This window comes from Cimex lectularius, unplaced genomic scaffold, assembly GCF_000648675.2.
Source record: "Cimex lectularius strain Harlan isolate CLEC.00 unplaced genomic scaffold, Clec_2.1 scaffold325, whole genome shotgun sequence".
In the NCBI taxonomy this organism is placed as follows: domain Eukaryota; kingdom Metazoa; phylum Arthropoda; class Insecta; order Hemiptera; family Cimicidae; genus Cimex; species Cimex lectularius.
In genome coordinates, this window is record NW_019392911.1 from 408,295 (window position 1) to 432,039 (window position 23,745).

General features: G+C 35.7%; 1 protein-coding gene and 1 pseudogene across 1 annotated transcript in view; both read left to right on the plus strand.

Annotated features, from left to right (window-relative positions):
* The window catches only part of LOC106672988 (calcitonin gene-related peptide type 1 receptor-like), an 85,704-nt gene that overhangs the window by 53,568 nt on the left and 8,391 nt on the right, over positions 1–23,745 (plus strand). The window contains exons 3-5 of the mRNA XM_024229275.1: positions 2,442–2,567; positions 7,246–7,352; positions 13,967–14,058. Of these exons, the coding sequence (XP_024085043.1) occupies positions 2,442–2,567; positions 7,246–7,352; positions 13,967–14,058 (325 nt within the window). The remainder of the gene's footprint in view (positions 1–2,441; positions 2,568–7,245; positions 7,353–13,966; positions 14,059–23,745) is intronic.
* On the plus strand, positions 13,324–13,476 carry LOC112127823 (annotated as a pseudogene).

Genomic DNA, 23,745 nt, shown 5'->3' on the forward strand with positions numbered 1-23,745 from the left:
GATACGTTTTAGATTTCACTGCACTCATTTTCCACTATTTAATAATAAACTTTGTATCGACGTAGTATCGCCATCAAGTTACAATTCAGAATGACTCCAATTCCTGCAGGCACAACATTTATATCGGCGTGAACGAAAGTCTCGAATGTTCCCGTCAAACGCGCCGCCCGAAACTAGACTGTACTGTCTCTCGTTGTTTCTAGACTAGACTGTACTGTCTACTAGTCTAGAAACAACGCGGCTTTTCTTTGACAAGTGCCGCGCGTTCCTTTGATAAAGCCACCTTTTGCCGCAAGCAGTGTTATTTTATTACGTAATACATTTTTGTAGTTTAGTTACCTACCTACTTATTAAAAATTTTTTTCTTCTCGAGATCTACTCAAAAAGCACTCGCGATCGACCGTTTGAGCACCCCTGGTCTAAAACTATTTTTGCATGTTAACGCGAAAGAAATTAATGTTAAACCTACAGCGATTAAATTTTTATAGGTTATTTTGTTTGCATTTAAAATTACACAGAATTTCAATAGAGGGAAGACGCAATTATAACCAATTAAAAATAACAAGAACATAAAAAAAATGCAACAATTATATATATTATATATAATAAAATGAAAAGATTGCTAGTTTAATCGACTGAATCACACATTCGGAACTATTTGCGATTGGTGCGTAAGGAATGTTTAAAAAATAAGCCTTAAAAAACGCCGCTCTGTCACTAACAATAATTTTCGGAATATCAAAATGAGGAAAAACGTGTCTTTTTAATACGTTAATCACGTTAATTGTGGTTGGCTTAAAAATCGGTTTGGCAATAATAAATTTGGAATAAGCATCCAGACAAACTAACAAATATTCCGCTAACTCCGTTTTGAGGAAATGGTCCAGCTAAATCGATGTATATTTTATCTTCGGAAAACTTGCTTCTAATTGGGATTGTAAAACATGTTTGTTCTTACCCGTAAAGGCCTCGGTTTGTGCACATGACGCAATTTTTATATCTTATTTTTACATATGTCTATAGCCATTTTGTTATTTTCTTATTCTTCTTATACCCTTAGTGAGCCAGTTTTCCGAAGTATGAAAGTAATCGACATTTATAGGATACAAAACCGAAGGTATTTTGAACTTTTGCATTTGGTACATCTACTTTATTTAATTTTTATTCGTGATCTCACGTTCTCCGAATAATCATTGACTAACGGTCACTAAACAGCACATATTCATTTAGTAATTTTATTATAGAATTCAAATGTTCATCTTTTCTTTGATGACTTGAAATGCTAGTAAATAGTTCAGAAAATTTTTAGCAGTACTGTTCTCGGTCAATTTTTGGTATGCTTTTGCTCAAATTCTAACGTTGCATTCGATTCGAAACTAGAGTTTATTTTGTATTATTTTGTTTATTTTTTAATGATAACTAAAGTGCTAGGTTTTTGATTATTAATAAGCTAGGTAAGCGCTGAGTAAACTGTTCTCAAAAAATTTAGGCGTGTTTCAGATATGGTGAAAAATGATTTATGTAATTTATAATCGCCTTTAATTTCTTTTTTACGTGTGTTATAATTTAGTTGGTCCTTTTTCAATTTAGTAGAGAAGTATGCAATTGGCAATAAAATCCCATCATCACTTTGTGCTAAGACAGATCCGATCAACAAATGACTTGCATCGGTAGTCAAATAAAAAAGTTTCTCGAAATCCCATATTTGCAAAATAGGAGCTGAAGCTATTAATGATTTTGCCTCTTCAAATGCCTTTTGCTCTATGTCTGACCAAATTAATTTTGCACCCTTTTTCTATAAGTGGTAAGGTGAGTTAGTACTTTCGATAAATTCGACATAAATTTTGCGTAATAATTAATCGCACCAACAAAACTTGCTACTTGTTTCAATGTTTTAGGAGCAAGAATTTTCATAACATCTTGAATTCTGCCCGGATTGATTTATACAATTTTGGAATTATATGTCCTAAAATTTTTATCAGCAATCAATAATGTTATCTTGCAGTTGTTAAGCGTAAATGCGAATAAATAAACATATAAATATGTATATAAATATGTAAGCTTAACGGTTCATACACATAAACACCCTGTACACATAAAGACCTGTTATATACTTATAACAAGTTTGTTTTAAATAAAACGTTTTTGTTGGTGAAAGTTCAATACCCTGTTAACTGTAAATACTTAACAAAGAGCTAAAGCCTTAATATGAATAAATTTGAAAACACATTTCAAAAATTTACAATATAATATCTTTCCTTCTATTTGTAAAATGTAAAATTTATAGACGATAGGTAAAATAAATTTTTAACCATTATTTCAGGCAGTTAAATTTATTTATTTGTGCTAGTTTTCTCTTTTATCTCGACCCTTTATCCGATAAGGTACACGCGATTTCCTTTTTCTGTCTAATTTTGCCTCCAATCTCTGTTTCTTTTCAGATTCGAATGGGATGCGTGCGTACTGCCCCGCTGCGTTCGACGGTTGGTCTTGTTGGAACACGACTCCATCCGGCGAGACGGCCCTCGCCCCCTGCCCTTATTTTGTTACAGGCTTCGACATCAAACGTAAGTGAGAAATTGCTCATTTTCAACTTGAAAGGGCAGGTTAATTACTAAGTTTTGATCACTAGCCATATTTTAATAGCACAAAAACACGAATCTGCAAGACCTCTGTTTTCCTGCTCAAAAAAAAAGTTTTTGACTTTATTTAAATTTTTTACTTACTACTTTTACTGTAATGCATATTTATATATGTATCTCCATAAACAGTAAATAATTATTATTAAGTAAAATCACTTTACCGAAGTTTGAATAGATCTTTTTTGATAACGCCCAATAATTTTTTTAACGAGTGTACTTCAACTACAAGGTTATATGAACACTCGGGGTGCCGGTGTTTTTGAAAAAAAAACAACAAACACATTTATTCAAGCCCAACATACTTCCAAATGGCACTCCGAGGTTCATATAATCTCTTGGTTGAAATACCTTCGTAAAAAGTTGTAATCGCATAATATCAAGTTTCCTGAGGATCGATCCAGTCCTCCCTAAGTTCAAACATATCGTGTTTAATAAACATTGGAGGCATTAGAAGGTAAACAATTTAGGGGTGTTCGAGCCCCATTGTACTTTGAACTGTCGGTTTCTCTGGCCAGTCATATCTCGTATTCGGACCAGCTTTTATCGTACCACTCTGGTCGAATATTTTTTTCGATTGTCTTGCGGATAAAATTTCATCGTTGTCCCCGGATATCGTTCTCGAAATCGTGGTTTGTCATCTCACCAGTATTTTCGTAGATAGAACTGTTCTTTGGCGTGATAATTGTCTCCACTACGAGGTAATGGTTTTCTGTTTCATTTTTTCCAAGCCATCTTTTCTCTACGATCCTCTATCTCTCTGGAACCTTCGTCGTTGAAGAAAGTAGCCGACAGAAGACAGGTGAGATTTCTTTTATTATTCTTTATCATTTTTTTATTATTTCTTTCGGTTCAATTTTATTTTATTCGGTTTTGTACATTTTCTCTTTTAAAATTTACTTTCACGGCCATATAGTCCATTGTCCCAGACGCAAACAAACATATTTTCATTTTCTAAAAAAAGGACTTTTTTGCTGCTACTTTTCAATATCAAATAATCATGTCTAGACTTAAACTGTCAAAACTTTTTCGAAAAAATGCTTCCTTCAACGTTTAAGTATATAAAAAAATAATAATAGAAATCACCCTGACTTATGACTGAAGATGGCGAATAGGCCAAACGTGTGAGACCAACTGACGGAGCTACCGAACCTTCAGGTCATAACCCAAGAGGAAACCTCACAATTCAACTCTGAATTGTTTACATATTTGGTTTTATTTACAAGCAAGCAATAGTGTACTATTGTTTTGTACCTTCTGTAATTTAATTTATCGGCAAATTAATGTGATCTAATTAAAATTTAGTGTTATAGAATAAAAAAGATTTTGTTTATTTACAAGTTATAGCCTAATAATAGGAGTACCAACAGTACACTAATTTGAAGATCACCAGAGACCATGGCTGGGGTGAATGAGAAAGAGAGGCCTTCATAATATTATTTTTATACTACAAGTAAAATTAAACTTAAAAAACCAAGCTAGGTCAAAAGTAAACACACATGTAATAGATAATAAATATTATTAAATTTATTTTCACAAAAATAATCCATAATTGTTCACTGGAAATGTCTTGCAAACATGAAAGTGGGTGAAATGATGAAAGATAATCCCATCATCTTCAAGTAAAAGTTTACATAATTTAGATGTTCATTTTCAAAAGTTATTCAATGTGATATAAAATGACAGGTCATATTTACCAAAGAAAATATTTCAATGTGCAAATCAAAACGACAAACTTTATACACTGATGGACAAATCAAGCGGACCACTCAATTTATTTGGCTTAACATTGCCAAGGATTGCAACAGTATTGCACGACTTTTACCGTGTGGGGAATGAATCGATCTTTAAGGAAATTTTAGATCACCTGTAAAAAACTTAAATATGTCAATCTGTTGACATATTTAAGATTGTTTTGCCTGATGGTGATGCAAATAGGCCGAAAGCTTGGCAGTAACTCTTGAATTTGCTTTTTTCTTCAAGACCATACCATGATCCAGAGTGTTCGTGAGTTAAAAAGAAGATCGATTTTTCTAATACTGAAAACAAGAATTAAGAGCTATCGCAGTCAACATAAACAGTAAATAATGCTTTGTTTCCGTTCTGTATTTACTTTTGTACTGCTTAATCCCATGCGCACAAAAAGTAGCATTATGCTTCCATACGTCTAAAGATGGTTTTCAGTTAATCTTTTTCCTTTATTGATTTCATTTGATATTGTACGTATTCTTAACCTTTTTCAATAGCTCTAGTCAGGCATTTGAGTGAGTACAGTTTTAGGGTCATAACATTATTAGAGGAAGTCCCCAGGAGAGAGAGAATTACTTTACAATAGGAAGGGTTCTTCGGCGTTTTAGGGAAAGAGGGCTTGAGACTAGAAAGCTAGGGCAGGATTGAACTAGGTTTACAGACGTGACCGACGATAGATTCATCCGTGACAAAGGGTATCTTTTAAACCAAGGTTAAATAATATTTAAATAATTTTTTGTATGCACATGAAATTGAATGAGGAATAACACAATTACCATTTAATATTTATTAAATATAACTTAATATTTATTAAATCTTTACTTTCTTTTGGTATACATTTTTTTAAATTAATGAATTCTTTTACAAGGAGGCAAAGATAACGTACAAACTATAATACAGCTGTGAGCGTGATTTTACCTTAGCGATGCGCAGGCGATACCGTTGAACCAAATACAATGTAATTCACTCGGGGTGACCTAAACTGCTCAAAAATGAACAGGGTTTGGAAATTTATTCTTATTCTATTAATTTTAATGAAATTAACTGATATATTCTTGTTAGTTGGCTAGAAAACAATTAGAAAATATAAACAAATTTTAATCCTCATATTTAATAAGGGTTCTACTTGTCTCGTCCTTTCATCATTTTAACCTTGTTGCATTCTTTTTAAGCATCACCAGCAAGTGGATATCGCAGAGGCAGTTAGCGGTTCTCACATCGTCCTTTCATGGGCTTTCACCCGATTCCGAGAGACTGAAAGTGCCAGTAGGAGGCCTTGTAGGGGATCGCAGTTCTTTACGACGTTAAAGGAGGACATAAATATTGGCAATGCCGCAAGAACCCTTTCCATGGTGCACGCCAGATCCTAATTGAAGTGCAAGATGTTGGGGATAGGCCTTTATCAACGCAAAAAATTCTTACTCGTTCGAGGGAAGTTGGACTCACATGTCCTTTGAGACGACCTGCAGCAACATCTCGCCACCTACTCAGGTTAATATAGTGCAGCGAGCGCCTAGAAGAGACCACCAATTGGAATGCTGTTGTTTACTGATGCGCTTCTGCCTTTATAGTGATAGCATGCGCTGAAGAGTCTACCGAGAACAGGGCATGCGTTCAAAGCCCCAGTTTGTGCTACCGTTAGTCCGGTTTAGAAGAGGAAGTGTAATGGACTGGGCTCGGATTTAGACTGGAGGACGAATTGGACTCGGATTTAGACTGGAGGACGAATTGGACTCCATATTGTTGAAGGCAACCTCCAACCTATTTTCTATTATGTCATAATATTATCGCGGAATACATCCAGCAAGCCAGGGATCTCAGATGCAGAATTTTTGATTTCTGGATGGCAATGTCAGACGTCATAGAGGCAGAGTTTCATTCATCAATGTTTAAAAAACCTGGGAATTTCCCATCTGGCCCTCCGTTTTCTCCAGACTTCAATATGGGATACGTTGCGGAGAATGCTTTTAGATCACCATCCGCAGCTAGTTGACCTGCTACAACTGAATGAAGCGTTGGAAATTTCTATGGAGTGAAATTCCTTAAAAATTAGTGACAACCAGAATCAGTGTGCCTAACAGGTGGACAGAGGTTTTAGCTAACAAAGGACATTGTACACCAAGTTAATTATTTAAAAGAATTATTGTGACCAATAAACAAAATTATGGAATTAAAACCTTTTGTTTTGTTATTTTTCAAAATCCCTTAATTAAATTTTCCTTCATTAAAAAACATAAGTTCTAATAAATTTGAATGCAATTTATAATAAAAATAACACTTTTGAGCAGGTAAGAAACAAAGCCCCACAATCTCTAAAAATTTTCTAAATTTGGTTCTAATTGTTTTGGAGTTTTTTGCCGGTTGCAAGCAATTAACCACAGACAGAGAATTGGTCAGAAACGTAAATTGCGAGTGAAAATTTCTGAGTACAACAATTTTTTTATAATTCCCACATGACTACAAGGCTACCTTCGGTAGTTTGAAAGCAAAATATTAAATTGAGCTATCATTTGGTCCCGGTGGCTTTTTCGGCTTCGTTAAATTCTTAACGAAGGAAAAGTTATTTTAATTTAATTGGACAAAAATTTTCTAATACTGGAACGTGTAAAAGTAGTGGGAAGAAATTTTTAGGCTGATTCAGCATTCTTTGACGACACAATTAATAACGGGCATTTCTCATCTAATAAAAATTGATCAAGGTGAATTGCCGAGGGTTTTCTTCTAACCCCGTCTCAAGGTAACGTTAACGGACGGAGGTTGGATTGGCAACAACTTCCAAAAAAAGCCCTTATCTTTGATCCACCAATAAAAAAGGTTTATCGTCTATGATCAATTTGACAATTGTTTTCTTTTTCAGGATTCGCGTTTCGTAAATGCTTGGATAACGGTTCGTGGTTCAGACATCCTGACACAGGTCAGCCTTGGTCCAACTACACAACCTGCATCGATATGGACGACCTAGAGGTAAGAGATCCTTTGGTTTTCTTATGATTACTCGGCCAGAAAATAAATTTTAATTAAGAGAATAAAAAGTAGCTATTCCAATAAGTCTGAATTTTTATTGAAAACATAAATATAAGAATGGTTTTGGGCACAACTTTTCTCAAATTGCAAAAAAGCATTTAGATATAAGAGTTCGATGTTTTAAGTCTGTATTTAAAAATATACAGCTCAACGTAGAATAAGGGTAAAGTAAGTTATTTTCTGATTTTATTTGCAAATAAGCAATGTTCTCTGTTTTGTTTGTGTTGTCACTATAGTGCCCCCATACATATTAATATACCTAGAAAGGTGTAAAACGGAAGTTGTTCTAAGAAATTTTTGTATTTCTGAATTGTTAATATACAATTAAAAACATGAATACAATAAAATAAAACATTAGTTTTTCTGAAAATTCAAGAAATTGGGCTTCGGGAATACACCTTTAATGTAAACCTCTTATGTCTTTTACACCACTGAATATGCTTATCCTAAACAGTTTTTCTAAAAACAGACCGATAGGGAAAAACTTGGAAAAACGGGGTGAGGTAATCCATTAATTATTTCTTTTACTTCTTCATGATTCCAATTTCTATATGGTAAATAAACTTAACATAGTGTTATTTCCTGGAGTATTTTATCCTGGCAGCTACGATCTGAACGTTTTTGTTTTCTATGTATATTTCTTCTGACTGTATATTATTTTTTACATAAATAGCCACTCCCCCGTGCTATTGGTACTCCACGGATGTAAGTACGATAATCTCTCAAAGAGAATTGTTCCCCGGGGCGTAAATGGCTTTCTTGAAGGGAAATGGCTATAGGCGTATGCTGTGCGATAATCCTTCGTAATCCTTATATATATGTTTTAATGCCTCTCAAGTTCCCTTGGATGATTATCCCGTTCATTATTATTTATGTGTAGCGTCCCTATTATTACATTTTTTCTTCGTTGCTGGGTCTGGCTTCCGGGATCTCCCCTTCGGCCAGCCCGGTTTTTTCTTTTTCTTCTTCTTTCCAGGAACTGGCGTAAAGCCTACGTTCCCGGTTGAGTGAGTTGATGTTTGATTCACTGACTCCATCTCCCAGCTATGCCCCTTGGATGTCTCTTCCACGACATCCATTAGAGAGATAAGGGGGGGTCTCATCTGAAGGGAGATGGAGTCGTGATGCCGTGTCAGGCATCAACTGTTTTTGTTGTCAGGTGGGTACCTCCACCCCAGTGTTGAAGGAGGGGTTACCTCCTTCAAAATCTCCCCCCCCCCGGCTGGAGGAGCGCTTTGGGTTTTCGACCCCTGCAAAGTCGGGGCCTTGATTATTACTGGGGGTGATTGCTCACCCACTGGTTTTGCCACTGACAAAAGTCAGTGGCTGGGTGCCTTAGTGGCGATGGCACCCGAAAATTGATTTATTGGCGAAGGTTGCTCAGTTTGAATGCAAACCTCCGCAGTTATTTTTTGGGCCCTGGTTTGGGAAGCCGCTCTCGCATTTTACTTTGTGCTTTTAATGAACGCATCACTTCTGACTAGGGCCCTCGCTTCTACGTGCGCCATTTTCTTTTGGTTTTTAATTTTTAAATCTCCCTTTCTTCTTGTAATACAGGGCACGCACTATATCTAGCATGGTGGTACCCTTTACAATTTTACATTTGTACAAACACGGCTGCCCTTTGTGAACTGGGAGGCCACATGATCAGTATGTATGTTCCGATCTACACCTCATACTCGTATGTCCGAAACTTAGGCATTTGAAGCGCAGCATTGGGGCCGGTACATACGGCCTGACCGGGAATCTTTGAAAGATCCCTTTGACATCTGTAGGGGGTGTCGGCGTACCAAATGTTAGAATCAGCGGGGCTGTGTCTATGAGTCCTTTCTCGGTTTAACACGGGCGACATCGGTGACCCCTTGTGACGCCAATTCCTTTTTAATTTCCTCCTCTAGGCAGATCATTAGATCTCGAGCTGAGATCTCTCCCTTGTAGAAGTTCAATCGCTTTAGTGCCGATAAACTGTCGTCGATTTCTAATAGCAGCTGGCCAGCAGTAGTCTTTTTTACATTCTTGATTCGGCTAAGTTGCTTCTGTACCATTCGGCACAACTTGATGGGAGAATCTCCTTTAAAGTCACCCTCTTTCTTTTCTAAAACCCAAAATCTGGCGAAATTTTTTCTCTTCCCAGCCCAATTATGTTCTGTGTCCTCAATTATTTTCTTTCCTTGTCCGTTTTCTCTTCAGAGTCGCAGCCGGATCAAACGGCTGAAAAGTGGTAACGTTCGTGAGTCCGTTGTCAGTCCTACTTGTGGTTGCCTGTACTCGGGTGGTGCCACTCTTCTCACCAACACCGACGGGATCCAATGAATAAGCACGTGGATGATCCCTATCCACGGGCTCACCGGCATGGTGACCTTCCGGGTCTACGGCCTTATTTAAATGAAAAGGAGCAAGCTAATTTTCACTGTGGTACGTAGATATCCTATTACCCATAGGCTGCAACTAAGGTAGACTGACATACCTCCCCCTCCCTAGACACTGGGACGCCTAGACAGGAAAAGGAACAAATTAGTTTTGGGAAAGGGTAGTTACCGGGAAAAAGGTAAGGTTATACAGTTAGTAGATGGAATGGGAAATTAAGGATAGCCACCAGGTACGGGAGGGGTGAATGGACGTAGTTTAACCTCATGCCCGGGAGGTTTATGGCCAATTATCGTACGTTCTGTGATTTGAAAATTGTTGTATATTTTCAGGAGACAATACTTATAGAATAATGGCTTAACTTTGATCTTGAATTATAGCAAAACCTGGCAAATTCTCACGCCTTTAGTTTAAAACTAACGACATTAACTTTTATGGCCATGTCTTCACGAGAGCCGAACTCCTACGTAATTTTTTAAGATGTATGCAAACAAACTTTATTAATAATATAATAAATGATACGTACACAATATATTTTTAGTCGACGAAAACAATATGCAAAAACGAATGTAACAAATTGGCGTTTTAAACATGAGTTTCCATAATAGGTAAATGTTAATTTATAAACAAAGTTTACATTTAGTGCAATATTAAAAAATAGTTTAGTTTTCAGATTTTAACATGTTAGTGAAATGAACAATTGGTATAAGGAAAAAAATTATCAATTCAGTGATGTAGGATGTTTATAAAACGATTATGTTCCAGTACGTTGAAATGAACAAAGACAATTAAGTCTGTTTATTTTTGTAACTACGGCTTTTTTGACAAGATCTAAAATTTTATCAGATTCGCATATTAATAATCTTTAAAACAACAATATACTGAATAACTTATTTTAAAAAAAATTACTTTGTTTAATAATTTAGTAATAAATATATGTCATATAAATGTTTAATATTTTTAATTACAAGTTTAATTGCAAAGTTTGATGGGATAAAAAAATATAAATTTATTTAACAGATAAAATCGTCATAATTGAATTGTGCGTTGAGAAAAGTAAATCAGAATGATGGATAAGTTAATCCCAAATTGAGATGAACGTGAATGAAATGTAATGGGTAGCTCAGCTGTGATAAAATATAATACAAAAGCTACATTTTAAAATACAAAAATGAAAATTAAAATTATTGTTTCAGGGATAACTCGATCTCGGTATAGTCTTGATTGACAAATTGAATTGTTACTTCCAAGCTTTCGACTTGTCTTCATCAGTGGAAAACATTATGAAAATATCTACCAATTTACATAATTAAGATTTTATTAAATGGTTTTCAAATTGCTTCGAAGACCGACTTAGTTCCAAGATTGTCCAGGACTGTTAATGTTCAAAGCAATTTAAAAATCTAAGTTTCTATTAAAAACTTAATTATGTCTATTAGTAAATATATGTAAGATTGTTTTGCGCTTGATCAAAGCTGTAACAATCGAATTTGTTTTCTTCAGCATGGCCATACATAGATCCAGATCATTCGTGAATAAAAACAGTGGTCGATATATCAACACATTAAATAAATGTGTGGTGTTTAGTGACCGTTAGTCAATGATTATTAGGAGATCGTTAGAAGCGGCCCGGTGTGACGCAGGTTTTAGAAAAACATTTTCTCCATCTCAAGCTACAACCGTTCGAATTTTTCCCTCTTTTTGCCATTTTCAATCCCGCTCGTGACACTGACTTTTTTACCTAGACCAAGAGCTTACATAAAAAGAATAATTAATTGAAAGAAGTAACTTGGTCAATTGACCACTAAACATAAATACTTTAAATAAAATTAATGCTTTTCCGACTTCGTGTTGAATTTTTGTAGATGAAGAAAACAAATTATAAAAATCACTAGTTTTTGTGGTCCGCTTGACCAATTAATATCTTAATTATATTGTATATAATATATTATAACATGTATATAATAATATATTATATTAAAATTATATTGGAAATGCCTGACTTAGATTTTATTTTATTTATGCGCAGGAACCTTGGCAACTTTGATTTGCAGCTCAATATAGCAGAGCTTTCCGTCTGTAATTGATGTTTTGTATTATCACAGAGAAATTTATAAGGCCGCACAAAGCCCTTCCACACTACAGTGAGGTGGGAGGAGATTTCCATTGGAAATGGCATGTTGGGTGAAAGCTGAGCTGGAAACAAATTTTTTGATGGACTGTCACATTTTCTTCGGCCAAAAAGAAAAAAAGGTGTTAATCTGCAAACGACATTCAGCCCACTTTCATAAGCGGCGATCATCACAGAGATTTTTTAGTTTGATTTGTTTTTCGTTTGAAAAGGACTTTCACATTATTTTCAATTGTAACATTCAAGTTGAATATTTCAATTAAAAAAACCCTTTCTTAGCGGCTATCCTTTCATTATAGAAATGCATTGTCAAAATTATATATATATNTATATATACATATAAAATATATAAGGGAACAAATGACAAATATTTTAACTTAACTTATATTTTTATTAGTTAATTTTTTTTTAAAGAGGAGCATTAAATAAATCTATATGTAGTATATTTCCTGTTCGCTGACTTATATTAATGGAATAGTGGAACTGGTAGTTACTGGAGCAGGCGTGAGACATTGAATAATAGTGACGCACCAGTCGTGTATTTAGGGGGATTCAACCTTACATAAGAAAGTAGTTCAGGCGTTGTGATAAAATTATTTAATAATTTGTAGAGAAAAATACACTCAACCTAGTTCTTCTTGCCTCCAGAATGAATGTCCAGAACAGACATTATAAGGTCATAGTTTAAATAAGAATTGTGATAAATAAACATAATAAAAAGTGGTCATCTAAGGTTGATAGTTCATTTTTAACATAACGATACATTAACTAAGAAAGGGCGAACTGTATTTTCAAAAAGATTGAACCTGCTCTGAACCCAAAAAAGCTTTATTTAATTACCTCAATTGCAAAAATTGTAGGAAGTCTGCAGGATGAAGACTAACAGTTCTCAACACATAATTGAAATGTCTCAAGATGGTTTGGGGCAATAAAAAAACGCAATAATTTGTCTAACTTATTATCCACAGCAATCCCCAAACTTCGCACAATACCGAAAGTGTTTGAGTAATTCAACAAACCCGCGAGAGGACAAGAAACCACAAAGTGGCACTATTCCGGTTCAGCAAAAGTTCACCTAATCTCATACCAACACCCATCATCAAATTGTGAGAAATAGGCAGCAAATTGTGATTAACCAGACTCGACCCCTATTAAGTGCCATTTCAGCGGTGCACGCTCTCTCTTGCATGTGAGTATTAATGGAGAGGCTTAGGGTCAGATTGACACCAAACAACTTGAATGAATTTAACACATCAATCGCCTCACCACCAAACACCCACTTTTCACATGTCGACAGCCTACCCCGTTTTCTAAAAATCATAATTTGTGACTTATTCAAGTTAAAACCAAGCCCCGTTGTTCATAATAGTCCTTAAGAATGTTAGTATTTTCTTGTAATTGAAGAAACCTTGAACCTTTGCTCAAAGGCATTATCGTAACCGATGAAGTTCTACTGAAATGCGATTATTGCTAGTTGAAAATTAGAATCAATACTCCACCATTTTGCTCTGAAATACTATTTTTACTGTCACTGGGCTAATAAATTTTTTACAAATATAATTATAAAATGTGCAGTAAATATTTGCATTATTTGGGCTTTAATGGATTTATTTAAAATTAAAAGCTTTTTCATTCTCAGATAATGGTTAGTTTCAATCACAAAGGAAACTATTTTTAACCACTATTTTGTCGTCATTAGATAAGAAATATAAACTAACTTTTAAAAAACCTATATTTAAATAGTCAGAAAATGCAACAAATATAAGGCAATAATTTACTTATAAAAGATGTCACGACGTCCTTTGAACACAATTCCCTTTCGATTTATTGAGATTTACTCTGATTTCATCAAACTAGCATAATTAAATCAGCATTAAATTAATTGTAGAATAAAATTAACCGCGTAATTGTTTCTATTATGATCAACTTGTTAACGGTTCCAACAGTTCCATGTTCATCATTAAATGTTAAATCAGTTGTTGCTTGTACAAAAATTTATTTAATACTCATTCCATTCTTTTTATGTTATTCATGTATTTTTATTTTTATTTTTTAGTTCAGGGAGATAGTAAACACAATTTATGTCGTGGGCTATTACGTATCGTTCGCAGCGCTCGTCCTATCGCTCCTGATCTTCCTCACATTCAGGTAAATATATTAAAAAAATGTTATCAGTGAAGAATCCTCCCAAACCAAATATTCAAATGAATGTTTGATTTTGATTGAAAATGACATCGTAAGTTTTTGTACATTCGATTTTCATTTATTTATTGTTAAGAGAAAAGTTCAAATCTATCTTTTTTTATTTTGTCTTACATATTTGAAAAACGTTTAAATTTTAGGGTTCGACGTTGCTAGAAATTCAACTTAGCATTTCCAATGATGTTGATTAAAAAATTAAGCAAATTTTCTTACTTATTTATTATAATTATTAAATTTGCTTATAGCTTAATAAATTTTGAATATTTAAGTTTATATTAAGGTATTATTTTTTTATCATCCGAGTATTTGTTCTTTTCTCTTAATAGTCTACATTCTAGGAAAAAATAAGCGAATATTGTATAGCTCGAAATAGGATAACAAAAAGATTTTGCTCCTTGTTATCAAATAATTAGGGCAAAGGTCTCATTTAATTTTTAGTTAAAAATACTTTGGATTCGCGAGACTTCCGTGTTTTTCATAAATTTTTTTGCATTACTTATTTTCAACCCGTGCAGGTTAGAATTTAAGTGCTGATTATATGAAAGTTAATTCTCTAAAAAAGTAGGAGTATTGAATTTAAACGATAATACTAACACATACAAATTAATTAAAATTTATAATTAGTAAATTAAATATAAATACTAATTTATAACATTTCGATATTTGTACTACACTATTTTATAATTGATTTGCTAGATTTAGGTACATCCGATACTTTATAATTATTTATATAATCTTTATGATGTTTATGGTTGACATAAAAATTCAGTGTCACGAGTGGGATTCGAACGGCTAAATACGCCGCTGAACTGAACGGGATAATCATCCAATGGAACTTGAGAGGCATTAAAACATATATATAAGGATTACGAAGGATTATCGCACAGCATACGCCTATAGCCATTTCCCTCCAAGAAAGCCATTTATGCCCTGGGGAAACAATTCTCTTTAAGAGAATATCGTACTTTCACCCGGGGAGTACCAATAGCACGGGGGAGTGGCTATTTATGTAAAAAATAATATACAGTCAGAAGAAATATACATAGAAAACAAAAACGTTCAGATCGTAGCTGCCAGGATAAAATACTCCAGGAAATAACACTATGTTAAGTTTATTACCATATAGAAATTGGAATCATGAAGAAGTAAAAGAAATAATTAATGGATTACCTCACCCCGTTCTCTTAAAGGGAGATTTAAACGGACAAAAATAGAAGAAATGGTTGATGATACACATTTCATATTACTGAATACGGGGAAACAAACCCATATTAATACATATAACGGAAAATACAGCGCTATCGATCTAACATTTGCCTCTCCGACACTAGTTCCGGATGTGACATGGGATTCGTTAATTATATTTCAGTGATCATTTCCCCATCGCTATAACCAGCTCCATTCGTTTGGAACCGTACGTGCCTAGTCCTTGATATAACCTGAAGAAAGCGGATTGGCCCGGTTATGTAACGTCAGTGACTCTCCCAGATTTAATGGGGGGGGGGTAGACACTGATGAAATTACAAATGCGATTAAGGCCGCCGCAGCAACATCAGTACCTACGACCGGGGGACCTAGACCTAACACAGACCAGTCCATTACTGGAATAAGCAGTGCGGGGGGGCCAATAAAGAAAAGAAGCGGGCCTTTAGACGGTTTAATACGTATCCGACGGAGGAAAATCTAACAAGGTTCAAAATATCTAGGGCAAAAGAAAGAAGGATTATCAACGCGGCCAAAAAAGGCTCCCTACATAATTATGTAAAAGAATTAACAAGCGACATGAACGCGAAGGAGAACTGGAGAAGGATTAACACCATCACCGGGAAATACAAGCCACCTATGGTTCCGATCCTTAAAATCAAGAACTCAATGGTAAGTGATGTCAAAGTGATGGCCGATGCGCTCGCAGACCATTATGCAAATGTCATATTCAGAGAGATTTAAACAAATTAAAGAACGTCTGGAGTTAGGAAATGAATTGGATCTTGAAGGAAGCGTTACGGAACAGGTCAACTTAGACCTGACAATGGCCGAATTAGAAACAACATTAAAAAATACTAAAGATACAAGTCCGGGTTGTGACAACATTCCAAATGCACTTATAAGGAGTCTACCCGCTCCCGCTAAAATGAAACTATTTGAATTTTACAACGAGATATGGTGAGCGGGTGAATACCCGGACAGCTGGAAAGAGGCCATTGTGGTGCCGATCCTAAAAGAAGGAAAAGATCGAAGCGGCCCCAGCAGCTACAGACCCATATCGCTGACGACATGCCTGAGAAAGATATTGGAAAGTATGATAAACAGACGGCTGGTGTGGTACCTGGAAACAAAAGGATTATTTAATTCATAACAGGCGGGTTTCAGGAGAGGCCACTCAGCCGTCGACCAGACCGGCCTTCTCGAGACCGCGGTACAGGATGCATTCCTTAGAAGACAACATTGTGTCGCGGTCTTCTTCGATCTATAGAAGGCCTACGATACAACCTGGCGATATGGGATTGTGAAAAAATGTCATGACTGGGGGCTACGGGGGAGAATCCTTAAATTAACAAATACTTTTTTGGAAAGCCGACGATTTAAGGTTAAAATTGGTGCAGTGACATCGGATGAACATCGGCGGGAAAATGAAATCTTCCAAGGATCGGTACTTTCTGTAACGTTATTCGGAATCGCAGTAAACAAAATATCAAATAAATGGGAAGCTCCTCTGCTAAAGGCCTTGTACGTCGATGATTTGACAATCCTTTCCAGTGGAGACGATATCAATGAAATAACTCGAATAACTAAAAGTACAAGAAGGGATCAATGTGGTGGTCAGAGAGGCTGAGGGCATCGGATTCACATTTACGAGGGGTAAAACAAAAGTAGTACACTTCTGCAGACTGAGAAGGGAAAATACTGCCTCTCCTCTTGCGCTAAAAGGAACGGCCCTCGAGTATTTGATCAGTATAAGATACCTCGGCCTCATTTTTTTATTAAAAATTGAGATGGCAGCACCACATCGACCATACTGCGGTCCAGAGTAAAAAGGTATTAAATTTAATAAAATTTCTAAATAATTTTCGATGGGGAGCAACGAGGGAAATATTCATTAACGTATTTAAATCGCTGTTGTGTACAAAATTAATTACGGATGCATGGTGTTCTCCTCGGCAAGGAAAAGCAAATTGCAGAAATTAGATAGACCATATATCGCTGATATAAGGATTGTTAATCGACTTAATAAAAACTTGGTCGAAATTAGAAACCGTAAACAATAAATGAAGCGATGGGGGTTCTGCTGGTTGGGCCATGGCGGTGGTCGGGTGAAGGAGAGGAGTGGTCAGGGCGAATTGGGCCCCAGTCTGCAGGAAGAATGTGGACGTGTCTCCTGCGCTGTTAAACAAGTAGTGACTTGACATATAGTCGAAATAAAAACTTGATCGACTTAATAAAAACGTAGTCGAAATTAAAAACTGTGAACGATAAATGAATCGATGTGGGTTCTGCTGGTTGGGGCCTGGCGGTGGTCGGGTGAAGGAGAGGAGTGGTCAGAGCGAATTGGGCCGCGGTCTGCAGGAAGGATGTGGACGTGTCCCCTGCGCTGTTAAACAAGTTGTTTTTATCCTAATCCTGTCAATGCACCTGCAAGAAAGCTTGGATTTCCCTAAGATCAAACCAAAAGGTGGCACTCCGAGCATCCCCCGGTGGCGGCCTTGGTTGGCCCGCGCGGGTTTGGCTAGCAGGTTCACCGATATCAAGGAACTATGGCCAAATATGATAAACAAGACCAAAAAAAGTTTTGTTTCTTTAAATACGCCTATACCACGAGTTCGAAGCTTTTCAAAATTTCGAAATCGTTTATATTTGAATCGGGGGGAAAACAAATTTCCATTTCATCTGCTTTTTATTTGAAATTCACCTCTTACGACATGGAGAATTTCATGTGTAGCCTACTTGTTATGTATATATTCGGGAGTTTTGAACTTTTATTTAACTTTTTTATTGACTGAATAATTATTCAAATTGCGATAAGGAAAGTCATGCTTAACTGAAGGAAACGCGTTCTCACCGCTTATTCTTTTCAATGTTCATTCAATTTTATCACAAAGCATTTCTCTTCCGAGAATACCAAAATCTTATTCCAATGTGTAGTTACGTTAGCGTTTGAAATGGAGCTTTGAAATTTTTCTTCCTTTAGAGACTTTATGCTATTGATTATTTTATTGGTAGCAACCACCTCATCGGGGGTTTCGGTGTTTTTGAAAACAAAAGGGTTCTATTTGTAAGTATGTTGGGTTCGAACGCAGGGCCGCCTTACAGTGATGGGTCGCCTTGTCAATGTCTCAAGCGGGGAACATACCCGATGCAACGCTATGCGACGCTAGCCGATATATATATTACACAGGGCGGGCGACAAGGACCCGAGGGGTTAAAAGCCTGAGTAGGCCCGTACCCCATCCCTTAAAGGTCCGGGACCTAGTCGGCTCACGAGTCCTGCATAAACCTATTGGACCTATTCACAAACCCCAGGATTGAGGACCATTTTATCCTGGGGAGTGTTTTGGTTATGTCCTCTCCTTCGAAAGTATTAAATATTTTCCTAGCATACCTATCGCATTCTGCGAGGTAGTGTCGAGCCGTTTCTTCTTTTGTTTCGCAGAAGCGGCAGAAGAGGTCTGGTAGAGTACCCATTATGAAGAGGTGTCTTCTCAAGGGGCAATGGCCCGTTAGGATACCTATCAGCCTCCCTATTCCCCTCCTAGAGTTAGAGAGTAACCATTTCGTTTCTTTAGGTTTGATTTCCTTCAGAAACTTCATCGATTGCCTGCATCCGGGGGACATATTTCATTCCTTAAGGAATTGTTTCATGCCCCAGCTACTTATACTCTCTTTTGCTGTGTTTAAAGAGTGGGGTAATACCGGTTGTGGCCCGACAAACGCAGTATTTGATCCTTCCTTGGCCAGGCTGTCCGCCTCCTCATTGCCATAGTGCCCCTTATGAGCAGGTATCCATATGAGGGTTACCCTATTCTCATACCTGGTGATAGTCCTATTAATGAGTTCAACGGTTTCCTCTACCAGTCTAGATGCTGATAGTTCTTTTTGTAATGATTTTAGATTGGCCTGACTGTCGGAAAAAATTTTAATATCTTTTCCCTTAATCTTGTTATCCATAAGTGTTCTACAGCAAACATTAATGGCCCAGACCTCTGCCTGAAAGACCGAGGTGTTATTACCAAGAGGAGAGGAGATGCTGATCCCTAATTTAGGTATATGTATTCCAGCACCGCTTCCCTTATCCTTAATGAGTGAGCCATCGGTGAAGCAGTCTAGGCTACGATGGTAATCATCAGACCTATAGTTATAGTCACAGGGAGTAACTACCTGAAAGTACTTTTTCCCTAAAGGTGTTTTCACCTTTTTATCGGTTACACCCAGTAGTTGGTTGTTGACCTTACTCAATAAATGTAGAATTTTCGAGTGTCCTACATTATTTCTCTTATGGTTCCAGCTGCCTTCACTAATTAATCTATAGCAGCAGCTGGTTAATGCTTTAACCTTGACCTCAATGTGTTGAGGTGAAGTGTTTGTTATCACTTCCAAAGCTAGGGTTGGTGTAGTGGGAAATGCTCCCGTCATCATCATACAACCTAGTCTTTGGAATGATCTTAGCTTGTTAATAGCCCCTTTGTTTTCTAGCCCATTCCACCAAACTAGTGCTGCAAATAGAAATCTTGGTAGACGCTACCCGATGCTACCCGACGCCTTGCCACGTTTTCGTAGGGTGTACACATCTATTCGACGGCAAGCGCACGCCACGAACAGTCATACAGCGTGTATCTCAAATCAGTATCTCAATTTTCTTGTAATTGCATTTCTTCATTAAAAAAATTAACTTTTAAGCATTGTTGAAAAAAGGCACGGATCGGGTATCTATAAAAAGAGATTAACTGCTCTACAACGCCTTTTTTGCTCTTAATGCATTGTTTTGAGCAAAACCATGTAATAAATTGTTAGTTACATTTTATGAGCACAACCATGTAATAAATTGTTTGTTAAATTTCATTGTTTTAAATAATGTTATTCCAGTGTTTTGATAAATTTTCTTCCTTACCACCATTATTTAATCATTTTTATGAAAACTTATAAATTTTTGATCTCGTTTAATTTGGTTCACATTAAAATAGGAATGTTGTAATTAATATAATGACAAAATTACATATACTTAGTTTGAAATGAACTACAAAAAATATGACTGCCCTGTTCTGACGCTACTTGACGAAAATGGTGTAATTTTATTAGCAAAACTGTGAAATAAATTGTTAGTTAAATTCATTATATAAAAAAATAGTTTTCCGGTGTTTTGATCAATTTTCTACCAATCCATTAAAATTAATTTTTTAAAAATAGAAACTAATCAATTTTATACTCGGTTAATTTGGATTATATTAAATGTATGTTGTAATTAATATAATGACAATAATACATGTAGTTTGAATTTTAAAAATCAATAGTCCATCTAAAAAATTTTATACGGAAAAGTTAGGAAATAAAATTTAGCTGGGTAGACACCAAACAATTGGTCAATTTATTACTGATCGATTTTATTACACTGCTACTAAACTCAAACGACGGACAGACGTTGAGTACGTTAAATAGCCCATGTCCTGAGTGTTCCGCTCTCTACCGTCCACGATGGTCTACCATGAGAAAGATCAACTATCAGTATTTTCATAATTTTGAGTACTTAAAGTTTTTGTTAAGAACTTGCTATCGAAAAATCAAAAGCTATAAAAATGTCGAAGTCTTTAAGGAAGAATATTTGAGAGGGTGTCGGTGGCCGCAACGGTTAGCCGGGAACACACTTACCTGATGCAACGCTATGTGACGCTACCCGACGCAAATCCCAAGTCCATTTTCCCATAAAATTGTATTACCATCGTGCACATCTGCCTTATGCCACCCAACGATGGCAACTCTACGCTCTGCGATCCCCACGGTCCAGATTTTCGTAGGGCAGCATCGAGTACAGTCGAAGGCAAAACAACCGGACACAGTTCACTTATCACAACTGCTGTTGCTAAAACTATAATTGGTGTTGTAATTATTTATTTCATCCTGTTATAGGTCTATGAATTCTTATAAATATTTAATTTATGCTCATCTATTTATTTTATAATTGTATAAATTGACTGACTATTGCTATCATGTGCGTAATATCGGTCCTTCAAACATTCTCACGTGTTCATAAATTGAAGGTACTTATGGGCATATGTTGGTTTCATAGGTAAGTATGTCACCCACACATTCCTAAAAATATTGTTTTGCTTTTTTAATACACTTTCTGAAAATCAAATTGCCCCTAGAGCATTAAGGTTGTCTCAGCTTTTTCATATTATACTAAAAAGGAGAGCGGGACTTAAACACCAATAGGGAATTTTTTTGATCAATACAAATGGAAGGATATTGAAAGTTTGATGTATCAGAATTTGAGGAAATAAGTTAATGGAGGTGTGTTAATGGAATTTCAAGCAGGTTTTCGGTTAGGGTAGAACTACTTGATCTGCATTAGGTAAAACTATCTAGGTTCTATCAAAGAATTCAATAGTCCTTTTCAGATGCTTGTTGTTTATTATTTTTCTCTAACCCATCATTTGTCCCCCTAATTTTCCCATCATGTCCTTTTACTTACCTTCTTTAATAGTATATGAAAGCCTATGCCTCGCTCCTCTCCCGTTTCTCTCAAATTAGTGTAAAACTGGATAACCTCGTTTTGTAGTAATGTCGCTCCGCTCGCGAGCTGATCAAAAGAGTTAACTCACTTTACTGAACGTTAGGCAGCGCTGATCTCCTCCACCCGATCCCAACTCTTCAGCGATTGCCGCTTAATTTTAAATTTTGTCTTTATTACTGAGTAAAATTTTGACTAATGACTTCACCCCCTTACCCCCTTCAGCCACTCACCAATCCTTATTCTTTTTTTTGACTGAAATTTTTTATTGGCAATAATACAAAAATGTTGAACATGGAGGAGAATAAATTTGAATGTTGCGCTAAGGTGACGTCAGACTGTGACGTTCTTAAATCCGTTGGTCACTTCTAGGGAGGTTCTAATATGTAAGTGCTTATACATGAAGAATAAAGAGCGTGTGTTTAAAAACGAAAAAGTCTTTACGAGTTTTTTATCCGATCCAATCCTGAAAAAGGCCCTACAAACAGTTCGACATTTCTTTCATATAGAAACCCTGTAATTCAGACAATCAACCTTTAAGATTAGCCCTAGCGTTGGTACACCGAATTCGAAAAACCCTCCAATGTTAGCCGTGAAAAAAGCTGATTAATTTCACTTAGTGAGCGGTTATGATCAAATCCTTAAAAAGAACGATTTTTCCCATTTCTATTTCTTGTGGGTTTATCTTAAAAATTGGGTTTACGGTGATCTTTCTCCTCTCACATCCGTACAAGTACTTAAAGAACGAGTAATTAAAACGTGCCTATCATTCGCCCCGATTCAACTGCGGATGCAACAGGCGTTGTCCAGAGCATGCTATTGTTTTGCAGCAGGTGGGGGCCAATTTGAACAGCTGTTAAAGTAAAAAAAAGGTGAGTAACAATGACCAATAGACCTTAGAACATATCTCAACAACAAAGTATGAAATATCCTCCAGTCTATATATTAAAATATCTCGGGGAATACGATACCTATCTAATTGTGCTTGGTGTAATTTTTTTATATTAAAAATTTAGTTATTAAAAATGTATCAAAACTTGCTATATATCATTTGAAAAAATAAAGTTGATACTCAACTACTTTTTTATGTGATACCTGTATCTACGGAAAAATGCAATCAATGTAATTGTTCCTGGTTTTATGTTTTGCTTTGTCTTTCTATAGAAAAAGTGTGTCATGTTGAAAGAAAGACATGCTATAGATTTTAAAAATCACCTTGTTTAATATAGACTCTATTATTACTAAAATATACAGTTCCAATAATCACTAAATGTTTAGAAAAAAATATATTTTTGACATTCATTTTCAACTCATACTTTTAGGTGCATTTTTTTTTTACCTCCGGTCGTTGAGGTGCATGATAAATGTAAAATATGATTAGATAGTAAACTTCAATACAGTATTGAATTTAGCTTTAGTCTAAGGTAATAAACCATGTTATGCGTTTAATTGTCTTTTATATTTTCCCCTGCAACAGGATTTATGGGCCGTAACTTTCTTTAAAGATGTTTATGTACATTATTATTTTGTCCTATTTTTTAAATATTCTAAATAAATTTGTTGAAGTCTTGAAAAACGGTTAAGAATGAAGTAGTAAAATGACAGAACAGATATATGAAAACTCAGCTGTAGCTACGCCAACGTCATAAAGCAAATAAACTATTAAACCTTAATTTTATTTTTCCCTTTCCAACATTTATCGAGTTTAACAATTAAATTCCTTCGCAATATTGAATGCCGAATCACAAGTGCAATCCAGAAAATCCACATTCTCGTCTTCCTTTGAGTTAAATCAAACCGCCTATGATAAAAGAAATTTTCTCAGATTTACCGCGTCCCCCACCCTATCATAGTCAATGAGCAGAGTACAAAATTATTAGTTCAAAAGTTATATTTACATCTTAACTTGTAGG